General features: G+C 35.2%; 1 protein-coding gene across 3 annotated transcripts; it reads right to left on the bottom strand.

The window, feature by feature from the left end:
- Nucleotides 1–3,109: 3,109 nt before the first annotated feature.
- On the bottom strand, nucleotides 3,110–13,300 carry LOC105050667 (uncharacterized). 3 transcript variants are annotated; one of them, XM_073242513.1, is made up of 7 exons: nucleotides 12,967–13,299; nucleotides 11,285–11,427; nucleotides 9,832–9,975; nucleotides 7,684–7,869; nucleotides 5,467–5,591; nucleotides 3,473–3,733; nucleotides 3,110–3,370 (listed from the first exon to the last, which is right to left on the bottom strand). In XM_073242513.1, the coding sequence occupies exons 1-6, from the start codon at nucleotides 13,166–13,168 to the stop codon at nucleotides 3,508–3,510; spliced, it is 1,026 nt and encodes a 341-aa protein (XP_073098614.1). In that variant the 5' UTR covers nucleotides 13,169–13,299; the 3' UTR covers nucleotides 3,110–3,370; nucleotides 3,473–3,507. The 3 variants fall into 3 exon arrangements, with proteins under 3 accessions (XP_073098614.1, XP_073098615.1, XP_073098616.1); XM_073242514.1 differs by having other exon boundaries at nucleotides 3,110–3,733; nucleotides 11,285–11,444; nucleotides 12,967–13,300; XM_073242515.1 differs by having other exon boundaries at nucleotides 3,110–3,733; nucleotides 12,967–13,297.
- Between the last annotated feature and the right edge of the window lie 235 nt (nucleotides 13,301–13,535).

Genomic DNA, 13,535 nt, shown 5'->3' with positions numbered 1-13,535 from the left:
AAAAATATCTTTCCAAAATTCTCGATTCATAGTTCATATCGCGGTATCCCATGATCAGACATCTATAACCCTATACAGGATTAAATTCAATAATTAGAAAGGACACGAATAATTAAAAAAGATAGAATTGATGAATACCTGCATCCTATAATCTAGATTGGTCTGATCATCTAATTTTATCTGATCAAAATTCAATTAGGACATAGATGGTCCAGAATTTGGCTACTGGATCAAATCAAATTTCAAAATGATAGGGTCGAGATTCTTTCATTTAGTTCATAAATCAAGTAGAGAGAAAAAATCAGAGGACAGAGAATTCATGAGGTACAATCCAAATTGATCAGGTGATATAATCCAACATCACAATTGATTTAATCAAAATAATCTAATTAAGTCCTGGTTAAACCAATATACAGATAATTCAAAATAAAATCATAGATGATCAAATTTAATGGTTTATGATCTGATCAAAATGCTAGCATACTGTCCAACGATCACGGATCAGGATACTTTCACTAGAATCATTCAAACTTATTATCACTCTTGTAATTTTAAAAAATTTTAGGAGAGAGAAATGATCTAGGAAGAAAAAATTTTAGAGAGAATAATTAAAGAGAGAAAGAGAGGAGAGAGAGGATAAGAGAGAGTCTATTTTTTTTTTTTCTTTTCCTTCTTTCTCTCTTTTTTTTTCCTTCTTTTTCTTTCTTTTCTTTTCCTTTTTCTCTTTCTTCTTTCTTCTTCTTCTTCTTCTTCCTTCGTTTAAACAGAGATTTCTTGTCCTCTTCTAGTCCCTGATCAGATTAGAGGAGCTCCAAGCCGACAACAACTATCACCGGTGATGTGACCTATTGCCGCGAAACTACGGTTGCCGGTCTGATGACAAGCGCGCCGAAAAAATAATGAAAAGCATGAGAAAAATCAGAACAAAACAGGAAAAATTGAAACCGATCGAGACCCTTCACTTTCCGACCAAAATCTGACAATAGCCGATCGAAATTCCTGATTCTATGGTCGTGGAGTATGGGGAAGAAGAGTATTCAAAAGATCTTACCTTGTCTTCGATGGTTTGAACTATGATTTCGTCGGACATAATAAAAATCAATTTGGAACTAATAGAGAGAGAAAGACGGTGAGAGAAAGAGAGAGATCAGCGATGATGTTTCAAAGAGAGGGTTGGAACGAGGGTCTCCTCTTATAGAAGAGCCCTAGAATTTGATTCAAACTCCCTTTCATTAGAGAAGAGGACTCCCGTCGGAAATTTCTTCCTATTGTTTCTTTTTTTTATGCTTTAAAAATCTGTGCAAAAATCTTGTTGGGTCCTATCCAAAATTGGTTCAGTAAAATTGATTTAGGGTATTACAGATGTATTGATTTATTATTGGATCGGCTAAGATACATGTGGTTAGACCAGTTTTAATCAATAATTTCTCATTGGTGCTTTACGTCGTGGTCAGGACGGCTATGATTAGACCCAAAAGCTAGGTTGCTGTTGGGAAGCAAACGGAGCAGCCCCCGTCCGCCCGCCACGAGGAAAACGGCTTTTTGACGTGGAGTCCACTTACGTGGTGAGGGCGTGGGACCCGAACCAAGGCCAAAACTGCTCTCCGCCACGAGTGCTGAGATGACATGGTTGGCCATCGCCTCGCTATATTCCTTTTCCGGGTCACAGCCACGGGCTCATCCCGACAGCTGACCCATAATATAGTCCAAGCAGAGAACATATAAGTTTTGTCCGACGTGGCAAAACCGGTTTATTTATTATGGTAAACTGATTTGTTTTTCTCTCTGTTTCTTATTCCACATGGCAATTGAGGATTGGTGCAATATACATAACATAAATAAGCATGATTGAGCCTTTCTTTGAAGAGCACAAGAAATTATTGATTAAAACCATCTATGACATGCATGTTAAACCATTCAATAGGAAATCATCACATTATCTATTGTTGGAATAAAATGCACTGTTATCCAAATTTGATTGACATTTTTGAATGAAAAAAAAAATATCTGTTAATTATAATTGATCAACTAACAATTTTTGTTATTTTGAATAAAAAAATATTTTTTAAAATAATATGATGACTTCTTATTGGACGATCCAATATATATCTGATAGAACAATTCTAACTAATAATTTCTGAAAAAATATATTAAAAGAATAGAGAGGTGTATTTCTTTTTGGTATTTTATATATCATTGCCACTGGCAAACAATCAATCAGGTTGGATCTGAATTCAGCTTAATCAATCGAGTTCAAGAGTTGAATTAGGTCCACCTCATATCCAAACTTAGATCCAGTCTCTCTGAACAAATTCTTAGGAGCAATCAGATATAATCACCTCGGATTCCATTTTTCCTGGATCAATATCTTTTCTAATTAGGTATTCTAATAGGTTTTTGGGTTCTTGTCACATACAAAACAAGTCAGCCACAGGGCAAATCCAGGTCTCCTCAAATTACATGCAATCCCCTCATAGTTGCATTAGGCATTTTAGTTTTATCATCATATATTAATATAAAACATGACATGAGCAATGGGAAAGAAATATGTAAGCGCGGTGAGAAACAGTATTTGGATCTGTAAAGAAGGGTTAAAATAGGATGGTACCATATTATCGTTGCAAAACTTAATACAAGTATATGATAACGGATTGTGACGCCAATCTCCCAATTATTTTAGCACATATACATTTTATTTCTAGTTATGGTTGTCCTTATATTTCAATGATTAGATTTCATATAAGATTATCTGGCTTTAGCTTCAGATTTGCTGTAAGTTCATCAAAACAAGTGGGAGTGCCCTTACGATCCTAGGCATGAAATGCTGAAAAACATTGCTCAGCCTTTAATTTAAGTCTCATTTAACAGACAACAAAGTGTACCAGTGACACCATCTGCCAGATAAGAATTTTCATTCACTAACTTATGAAATGGCTTCTAAAAGGTCCCATGACAGTACAGTTAATGTTTCTGACATGCAATTTGCAGTTCTTACAGCAGTCCTCATCCAAAATGCTGCAAGTTAACCAGATAGTCAATTTTTCCAAAGCTAAGACTGATTGATCTACAGATGATATTAAACAGAAAAGAGAGATTGTCCGTTCAGCTCTTAGTAAAACGAAACATCATGAAATTTATTATGCAGAGAGAAGGTGGCATAAAATACTACAAAATGTTGTGTCATTGTAGACGGCCTTTTGAGCTTATTTTACATAAGCTCATCAAATTGTTAATTACACAATCAGCAGCATCCTCATGATTGTGTGCTGCATTATTTTAACAGCGACTTGTTCAATATAAGTATCATTACAACTGGCTTATACTGCACCAAGAACTATAACTTTCAGTAAATTGATGATTTCAGTTAAAACTACAAAAAAAAAAAAGTATTTTCTTAACAAGAGACGATAACAATGTGGCTTCCAATAAATTAACATGTCAAACAGCAAAAAGAAGATGCACTATAACTTACATAAATACGGGCCCAACAAGCATTTTCCATTGAGCTCAAGATGAGTGTTTTGATATGAGCTTGTCAACATGAAAGATGATATCATCAATGTTAGGCCGGATTGCAGATTGAGGCTGAAGCATCCAAACTACAAATTGATGGAGGGACTCGGGATAACGGGGGTCGGGACCAGAAGGCCATTTTATCTGGGCATTCATAACAGCCAACTGTAAGCTTCCTCCAGATTCACCAACTACATACTCAAAAGGAGATGAGCCATACCTGCGAGGACCAGCATTTCATAATGTCAGAGTTTCATATGAAATCTAGATGAATTCATCCTTCTGTTAATCTACAGAATGTTGTGCATGGAATTCGAGATCAGATGGATGATGCTATAGCAGATTCATATGCTACAAGATTAAAATCTAAGGTGTGGGAGAGCAATGGACTCGTTCTCATCCATAAAGTATAATCTCTAACCACTGGAAGGAGTATATTTGTCCTGTCTTGAAATTTTTTCATTTGTACGAACAAACGATAGCAGAAATTTAATAAAAACAAATATTAGAATTATCTATCTGACGGGGGATGTTCAATTATAGCCAAGATATACCGTCTCAATATTGGACCTCATACTTGTGCCATCCAGTTACTATGTTGGTACGTTTGGTCCGGAGGCTGATTTGGTGCACCAAGTGTCCATACCTCCCGTACCATATACGGGTACTGAACCAGTATGGTATAGTACACTCCATACCGTCCAATTCAGTACAGTATGGAATATCTTGATTAAAGCTGTTCAGACCACCTTTGTGCATAGCTGTTATAAGTGACAAGTGTTTTGAACAATAGAATTGAATGATCAGAGTCCAAGAGCTTCTAACCTAGGAAGCTAGGGCTTTTAATATGAAAACCAAACATGAGTTAGGAAGCCCCTCTTGTGCAAAAAAAAAAAAGCATGATGAGGTATTTATGAGAAAATAATTTGTTAAAGTCCACCATGTTCGTATAATATCCTGTGCACACATGCAAAAGATCACGTGATCTTCTCACAATCACCTTTAAAATGGAAAGGGGTTCCCGATACACAGCTGCAGTTGGAAAGCCCAACTATGTTGACATACCATTCTACTGTTCTTCTCATCCACATAGAAGATATCCCTTGACATACATAAAGATACCATCATGTGCAAGCATAAGCCTAGCATTCCACAAATTTTATGTGCACTGTTTCGCTGGCATTAGAGCATCAATACAGAATCGCCTTTATAGGAATTGCATCCACATTGTACAAACAAACTCCTAATTAACCCACTGTGAGCTAATTTCGAAACTCAGATACATGTACAGTTCTAATTTTACCGAAATATACAAAGCATATCCATTATCCAGCATCATATAATCAGAGAAACTGAAACAAGGAATACATATTCAGATCTATCATGAGAACCAGCTTTCTTTCTGCTTCTGTTCCTATCAATCTAGTATTAACCATCCTTGTTGCAACTTGGTTACACATTATATAGCTTTTGATATCATTTTATTGATTTTTTCTTTTTTCTAAAGGAATCATTCTGTCAATTTGTGTATGCATCAATTATACATTTATGGCAATGCACATCAATGCAATTACTTTACAATTTCATGACAACATGAAGGCACATTAGCAACTGCAAATGAGAGATAATATAAATTACTCATTTCCATCAAACAATTACATGTCAGGTGCTTATGTCTCCAAACAAAGATATTCTTCAGATAGATGCAAGGATTAAAAGTTAAAACAATCATATATGGTTTTCTTTCAATAATTAAGCCTCATCAACACAATCAATTTACAAAAAGCCAAAAATCAAAAGTTGCATATTAGTAATTATGCAATTATATATAAAATGAATATGTGCAAAACAATGATTCTGATACATGCATAGCTAGGAAAGTTGACGTCATAATTAAGAAAATAATTGCAGAAAGTTAAAGCATAGTCAGATGAGAAACTAAGAATTCCTTACATTATTGCATACAAGGTACATCCGAGAGACCATATATCGGTCCTCTCATCAATGTTAGCATGGCTTGGACAGTCCCACAATTCAGGAGCCCGGAAAGGTGCAGAACAGTGCTCAGCAGCCCATTCCTAAACAAAAAAAAAAATACAAAAATAAATAAATAAATAACAAGTTTAACATATCTTCTGATTACTGAAAAAGAAGTTCTATATACCAAATATATATATATATATATATATATATATATATATATTCTTTTAAATGCTTGAAAAGACAATCTATAGAACTACATATGCAACAGAACTTTAGGAATATGTCCATTTCCTACATCTCGGAAATCAATTATGCAGATTCAGGTACCAAATATTCTCCTAAAAATGAAAAATTTAGGCTTCAAAAAATGCACCAAATACCCTTTAATGCTACTGTCTGAGAACTAATAAATAAGCATGAGATTTAGAAACTCTGTTTTGGTTGTTTCGGTTGGCCTGAACGAGTTTCAACTTCGGCAGATTCAATGGTGAGATCTGATATCAGATGTTCCAATCCAAAAATAATAAAGAACATCCACAAATATGAAAAGACTTAGAAAATTAAATAAATTAAGCCAACACTACATAATTTACCAAAGTTATAACGTGCCACCAGGAACCTCTGGGTCTATTATATAATACAATTTTCATAGGTGAAACCATTCTATCAAAGTGTATAATATTATTAACAACAGAAAATTGACAAAATATTAAAGAAAAAAAGGAAATTATAAAGTTAAAAAAAAAAAGAAGATTACATTATTCTAGACTACAAGATTATTTGGTGAGAATACTATGGCTTCTACATTCAAACTTGAGACATCTTTAAATTTTCAGACATTTTAAATGTGCAGCCAAGATCACGCACATGGGCTAGACTGGGTGCAAGATGACAGCTGGGAAATTAAATAGATAACCAGCAAGGAGGTGATTCAAACTTTGTGACCTACAACTAACTCGAGCTTTTATACCAGGTTAACTAACCAATTGATCCAAAAGCTAATAAGAAAGGATCAAAAATGTATATCAAGCTAAACACTAAGACGTATAACTCATGATCAATAATGTGCACTTTCATTTGCATCACGCACCATGTAATCTGGCACACTAAGCCTTCTTGTATTTTCAATGTCGTGTTGACTTGATGCATAAGTATGAACTCCATACAATATTTGATCTTCAGTTTTTAGGCAATTAGGATGTTGAAAATCATGATATTTGATGTAACTTCTGAATTTAGATGGCCACCATAATAACCATGTATTTTGCATCAGATGATTGGGGCATAAATTGTAATGGCATGATCATAACTCAACTAACCATGCCATGGAATTAAATTCTTGTATGTTTCCTCAATTACAACATTAGTGCATCAAAGAATATATAAGGCTCCTGCTATCACTCACTAAGAGATCATAGAGCCAGTTATCATCATAGTCATTGCCACTGAATTTTCAAAGGAAATGTAAAACACCTCTATGCGGGATATAATGCCTTATGAGAGGGTCTGAAATTTGGAAAGACAAGGAAGAAAGAGAAGGGTAGAAAGTTTGGAGAACAAACAGCCTATATACTTATATGATTCATAGAAATTTGATATGACAGTCCTTCCAACCTCAAAAGAAACCAATAAGTCTGGGGCCTGCTTGATCAGTGAATGAACATAGCACTCTATACACGAGTGACATGAAGAATTGCAATGTAGCAGCCATACGCACATGACTCCCAGACATTAAGGAGTCTTCATATATCTCATAGCCAAGGACATATTTCAGGAAAATACAAGTTTAAACTATTTGTCACAGAGATGCTAATAAGGTGAGACCTTCTTCCTCTTTGGCACTCCCAATGCTTAGCATCCTCCAGTGGACAAAAGTCATTTCCTACTTCTGAAGCTCTTGAAACACAAAATCTACGGCTCCTCAACCAAGATTTTCATCTCCATACGTTGGCCACTTCATCTTTTTCATGACTCATGGACACCAGATAATAGTTGTCTGATAAAATCATTAAAATAAAAGAATGCTTTTGAGGACAAATGTTGTTTCTAATACTTTAATATCCAGACACAATTTAAAAATTGGATTTCCAAGGCTAGATACTTATATACAGGTCATAACAGGCCAAAATAATTATTTGCTCGCACAGAGAAACATAACTGTCCAATCAGAAATAATGAGTTTCTTACCTGTAATTGTAATGCCTGTGAACGTGAATGAATTTCTTTTCTTGCAGGACAAGTGCTTCCAAAGTCCATTAGAATGGCAAGAGGCGGCTGTCCCTTTCGATGTGTTATCATAATGTTACCAGGTTTGACATCATTATGAGCATATGGAGGATCAAAACTGTGCATGTGCTTCAGTCCTGCACAAAGCTGTATATAAACCTAAGTTAACTAGCATATCATCTTTACCATGTACTAAAGCTAACTGAGATAAAACACTGCAAAATTTACAGTAATGGAGAAGTGTAAAGAACAAGGTAAAAAATGCAGGGAAGAAAAAGCAGTCATGTCCAAGTAATTGGAATTTTATGTTCCAAAGCTAACTCTTGACTGCACATCCAGGCTGGAACAGAAAGCACACAACCATTAGCCTCACATTAGATAAATCTTTAGTTGCTGGCACTAATTTTGCAACAAAGCTAGCTGATTATTTCTATAGAACTTAGAGATTATAAGTCTCCAATATTTCAGTTTTTATATTCAAGATTCCAGTGTCAATTTGACAAGTTTCAACAATTTGAAAAATCATTATGGAATACTAAATGTTAATTATTCTCTTCAGAAACAAAGTGAGGATCTGTTTAGCAGTGGTCTACCACGCTACCTCAGCATTTGATCTCAGTTAATTTTGGAGTTTTAACTGAGAATAGCATCATAAATCTTGCCTTTCCAAAGACTCAAATGCTATTCTGTTAGTACACCACATCTCTTCTACTTCCCACTTATCTCACGTTTTCATTCTTAATGAAGCATACACAGTGAATCAAAAATGAGCTATTTTAGATGAGAAGGAAAATACTCATGAGTATGTTGAATCATTTTCTTAACATAAATCAACTGGTCCTTGTGTAACCGTGTACCAGTTATACAGAAACAAGAAAGATAATATTTTCATATAATCACAATAAGTACCAGCTAAATTTGGGTTAACTTAGAATAGAAGGCTGCAGATTCAACATTCATCCAGTCATTATGACAGTCAAGAATAACTGCTCCAGACTATGAATATATAATTGGGACACATGCACATGTTGAGTTAATGGGAAACCAATGTGGAACCATTACAATGTTGCAGATTTCAGTGCATAAGCAGCATAAATTGTACACAAATTAGGAAGAGACCCTTGAAGAACCCTATAATGATATAACATTAACACTTTTTATATTTTGATATAACATTAACACCTTTTATATTTGGCAAAGCTTATTTTGCAGAACTATGTATATCTAGTGAAACCTTTCTTTTAGCACAGTACAGATAATCCCTCCTAAAGCAGCTTAAGGGCCTGTTTGGCAAAACCCTGCCAGATCTGAAGGACAGATGGAAAGAGAATACGGAAAGAGTGCACCAAGGGGAGGAAGGAAGGTAGCAGGATAAGGGAGAGGGAGATTGCACAGAATCATGTGTTTGATCCTGATGGATTTTTTTTTTTTTTTGAAAAAAAAAAAACAAAAAGAACTCGAGAGGCCGATTTTTCAACCCAATGGGGACTAGGTCCCACAACCCCCTGTCCTCTCCCTCTCCTGCTCCTTCCCTATCTCCCCCCTCCCATGCTCTCTTCCCCTCCAATCCCACCAGATCCAGCAGGAACTTCCCAAACATGCCCTAAAGTTTATTTTTTTCCTCACTTAAATTCAGATTTCAACATATAAATAGCATCCTACAAATGCATTATAATATGTACAATTTACCGTATTTCTAAATATTACTCATTTTCTCTTTCATTCTTTTCATTGTTCCTTAGTATTCCAAAATTTTCTAAGCACTTAAAAGAATCCTACTTATCCATGTTGAAACTCCTACATGACCTAAAAGAGGAGGAAATAAACTCTTCTTGAGCCTTTGTTTTCTTCTTTGTGAAAGAACTAACATATTTTAACCTGTCCATTGGATCATGATGGATAGCATCCAAGGTACAAGAAAGAATGCAAATTATGATAGTATATCCACAAGAGAATTTAAAGAAAAACTAAAGAAATAATTATGACATAATATAATGTATTTGACAATAAGTACCCATGCACATCTGTTTTAAGTTTATAAAACTAATAAGGTATAGTATCTTTCACATCCAACAAAAATTGCACAAAAGGATATTGACGTATACAGACCTGTCGAAATATTTGAAGAACAGTGATTGTTGGAAAAAATTCCTTCTTTGCTTGCATAACTTTGGTAACATCTAGTAAAGTTCCATCCAAATGAACAGGGAACAGTAAATAAGCTTCATGGCTCTGTGCTCCTTGTTGCGCACCCTAGAAAGGTACAGTGACTGGTAATGGCACCTATAATAATACAAATCACAGAAAAACTAGTATATAGAGTACCAAAATAAAGAAGCCAAAGCACAGTCTGCATGTGCAACTAACATGTCACAGCTTCCAAGACAGTAAATGATTTCTTCATCTCAACCACTATGACACAAGATCCTTCCAAATTATGAACATGGATGCTGAGAAAGAATCTTTTAACTACAATGGGAATGTTGACAACATAGTGCAATTATAGATAATTGTTGATCAGAAGTGGGGAAAAAAAAAGAAAAACATTTTTGGAACTTTAGAAAATGTATAACTCTTTTGCTCAGCTGTGCATTATATAATGCAATCAATAATTTGTTTGGATACATATTACAGTTCACAAAAAGAACTCTTATATCATTATCATGTTACAAAAATTCTCATGCCCTTGGATGCTAAAGCATATAATAAGACATTCTGAAGTAGTGTTTTGAAAACTTTCATCACAAAAAGGTACAGAAAACATGTTTATATAACTCCTTATGTGATAAACTGGAAGTTGGCAAAATAGTGGTACTTCAAATGAAACACAGGAGCTATGTGAAACCAAGAATACTCCAACAATTTCAACTGAATACAGAGAAATTATAGTGCAAGAACATCATTTTTATCAGAAAACTTTGAACTCTCCAATGTCACCATTCAAAACATACTGGTCATATCCTTCATCTACACTTCATAAATTCGATTCCTAAACTAATATCTTTTCTTATGTTAAAATTGACAAAAAAAAACATGATCGAATGTTGATTTGCACCTGCAAACACCAGAAATGGGGAGCTGGAGAGACTAAAGAGCATCAATACTACTACCACTAGAGAGAGAGAGAGAGAGCAAAACTGTGCTTTCTAAAGAATGCTATAATCAAGTATTCTAGGAATCTTATTCGATGACTAAATTACCTCATTGCAAGCAATGACATCTAGGTAAGGTATGATAATAAGGTTTAGATTTTCAAAAATTTTGCCCCAAGCCTTCTATCCAGGTCATGACTAAAATGACTGATGAATGAGCATCTTCCAACACAATGATAACCCTCTATTTTTTTTTTTTCATATGTGACAGGAAAAAGTCAAGCAGTGTGTGCATAGTAGTTAGTTATAAATATAAAACAATTTTTATTATTTTATTACTCAAGAATAAATTATTTTTAGCAAAAAAGGATTAAAACTTAGATATGCTACTCTATAGTTGATAGTTTAGAAGCATAACAATACAGAATACTTTAATAGAAATGACTCCAAAAGAAACAAAATTGGAGTACCTTAACTGCAATAATTGCATGATCAAGAAGGGGAAGCAAATTAGGGTGATTAAATAGGGATGAAACATGAATCTCCTCCCTAACCAACTCTAACTGCTCCTCGCTTTGAATGAGAACTTTCTTCATAGCATATGTTCCATCAGCTGAACAAAATTCAGATCTGAAATAACATTAGCACATCTACCATTGCACTGATGAGATGACAGGTAAAAAGATATTAAGTGGCATATACTTAACTTTAGAAATTACACAAAATATCACAATAAGAAATGAAATGAAATGTTTCTATTGCATAATGCGAGGAAATTGGGTGAGGCTGGATATTGCCATAGAGCCTGCATAAGTACAGTCCTTTGATTAATACACCCTCTTGATCTTGTCTGTATTGCAATAATGTTTGAGAGAGAGAGAGAGGGAGAGAGGCAAACATAATCTGCCAAAATGGGTTTGGCTTTACCAAATCATATAACCCAAGAAATAATACAACCCATCAAATATTCTTACCATCAAATTAGCCATGTGCATTGCACATGCTATCATATATAAGTGATAACTAGGAGATTGGCATATTTGGAAGCCATGCAATGTTCTTCTGTTTCCCTTTTTTTCTTTTTTCAATTTGGGAGGGAGGGGGGATTTTGTTAGTTGGATAGTTTCATGGTAGAGGATCCCAGGGTGAGTTCAAATACCATCCAAGTTAATGGAGGTTGATCTCCCTACATAGAGGAGATATTATAACTACGTACTGCATGTCATCCAATTTTAGCCACAGTTCTATTTATATGATTTACAGCTGCAGGATACATTGGGAGTCATCTAAATTGCAAATCCACACCTTAATCATGGTCTGCAACATCTGATAATGACTTGAAGACAAATATCATATTATTTGCAGGATTTTTACCCATGAATTGAGTGGATCCAAAATGGACAATTTTCAATAACAGGATAAATGGACTTCTTTAATTTATGATGGGCTTATTTGGTTGATGGTTTGGAAGTACTCAAACCTATTTACCTACTTCGACAAGGCAGGAAGATCTTATCATAATAACATTCTATGAATCTATATAATAAAGTTACATATGCCTCATATGGTACTAGCAGAAGCAAACGTAAACACGACTTAATGAGCATTCCAGAATATACGAGGAAGAAAGAAAAAAAGAGAAAAATATAAGAAAGCAAAATCCAGAATCTTGCTAAAGTTTAAGCAAAAAAAAAAATAATCTTTTAGCACAAGATTCAAGAAACTTTTTAACTACACCGTTGAATCAAATGCTCACGAATTCAAAGATCTCCTTTAATTATGCAACTCAGAAAATAAATCCAGAAAATGCATTCTTCACATTATACAAGAAGCAAAAAAAAAAAAAAAAAGAAGCCAACTTTCTCAAACTATGATTGGAACGGAAATCTGAGAGGAATTTAAAGAAAAAGATAATAATTTTCATACTCATCAGCAGAAATCACCGAATGTCCCGGGATCGACTTAAAATTAGCAAGAAAATTACTGCCATTAAAAATCAGAAGATCAAGAAACCAATATCAGGAAAAAAAAAAAAAAACTAACATCTCGGATTTGTACTCAGGATCAAATTTCCGATGAAAAAAAAAAAAAATCCGGCATCAAGAAGCGGGGCAATGCAGCCAAGAAACCGGGCTCGGATCTACGGCCAGACCTGAGATGTGCGAAGGGTCGATGGACTTCTTCTTGGCGAGCCCCCCGCCGTCGGAGACGACCTCTTTGACGAGGTAGACGTAGGCGAAGCCCCCCTCGCCGAGCTGCCTCAAGATCCGGAACCGGTTCTCGTTGATCCATACATCGCCGCCCGCGCTCACGGAGTCGTAGAAGGCGTTCAGCCCCGAGAACGAGCACCCCATGGCCTCCGCTTCTTCCCTTCCTCCCCTTCCCCTTCCTCTGAGATCGAGAACAAATTTTATTACATGCGATGCAATTAGGATGGGGTGGGTGGGGATGGAAGTCACATAAATAATACTAATAGAGAGAGATCCCACTCGTAAATCTGGGCTTCGAGTCGAGCTTTCCCAAAGAATTATATTTAAAGAATTATTAAATAGTAAAAAAATGACATTTAACTTGTCCCATAAATATGTAAAAAAAATTACTCACCGGCTAATCGGCCCAACTCTCTAACTGAAACATCCGCCCACACTACCTGGACTAGACGTTAGACGTGTCGGTGGTGAGAGGGTGTGACTTTGGGTACAGCCGTTAGTATTAGTTTTT

Source organism: Elaeis guineensis, chromosome 8, assembly GCF_000442705.2.
Source record: "Elaeis guineensis isolate ETL-2024a chromosome 8, EG11, whole genome shotgun sequence".
Taxonomy (NCBI): Eukaryota; Viridiplantae; Streptophyta; class Magnoliopsida; order Arecales; family Arecaceae; genus Elaeis; species Elaeis guineensis.
This window is presented reverse-complemented; position numbering and strand designations above follow the sequence as displayed.

Coding starts and splice junctions, on each gene's coding strand:
- LOC105050667 (XM_073242513.1), bottom strand. CDS start 13,168: ATGGGGTGCTCGTTCTCGGGGCTGAACGCCTTCTACGACTCCGTGAGC. Junction 11,428..12,966: donor CGACCCTTCGCACATCTCAG/GTCTGGCCGTAG, acceptor AATTTTGTTCAG/CTGATGGAACATATGCTATG. Junction 7,870..9,831: donor TTCTTCAAATATTTCGACAG/GTCTGTATACGT, acceptor GTTTATATACAG/CTTTGTGCAGGACTGAAGCA.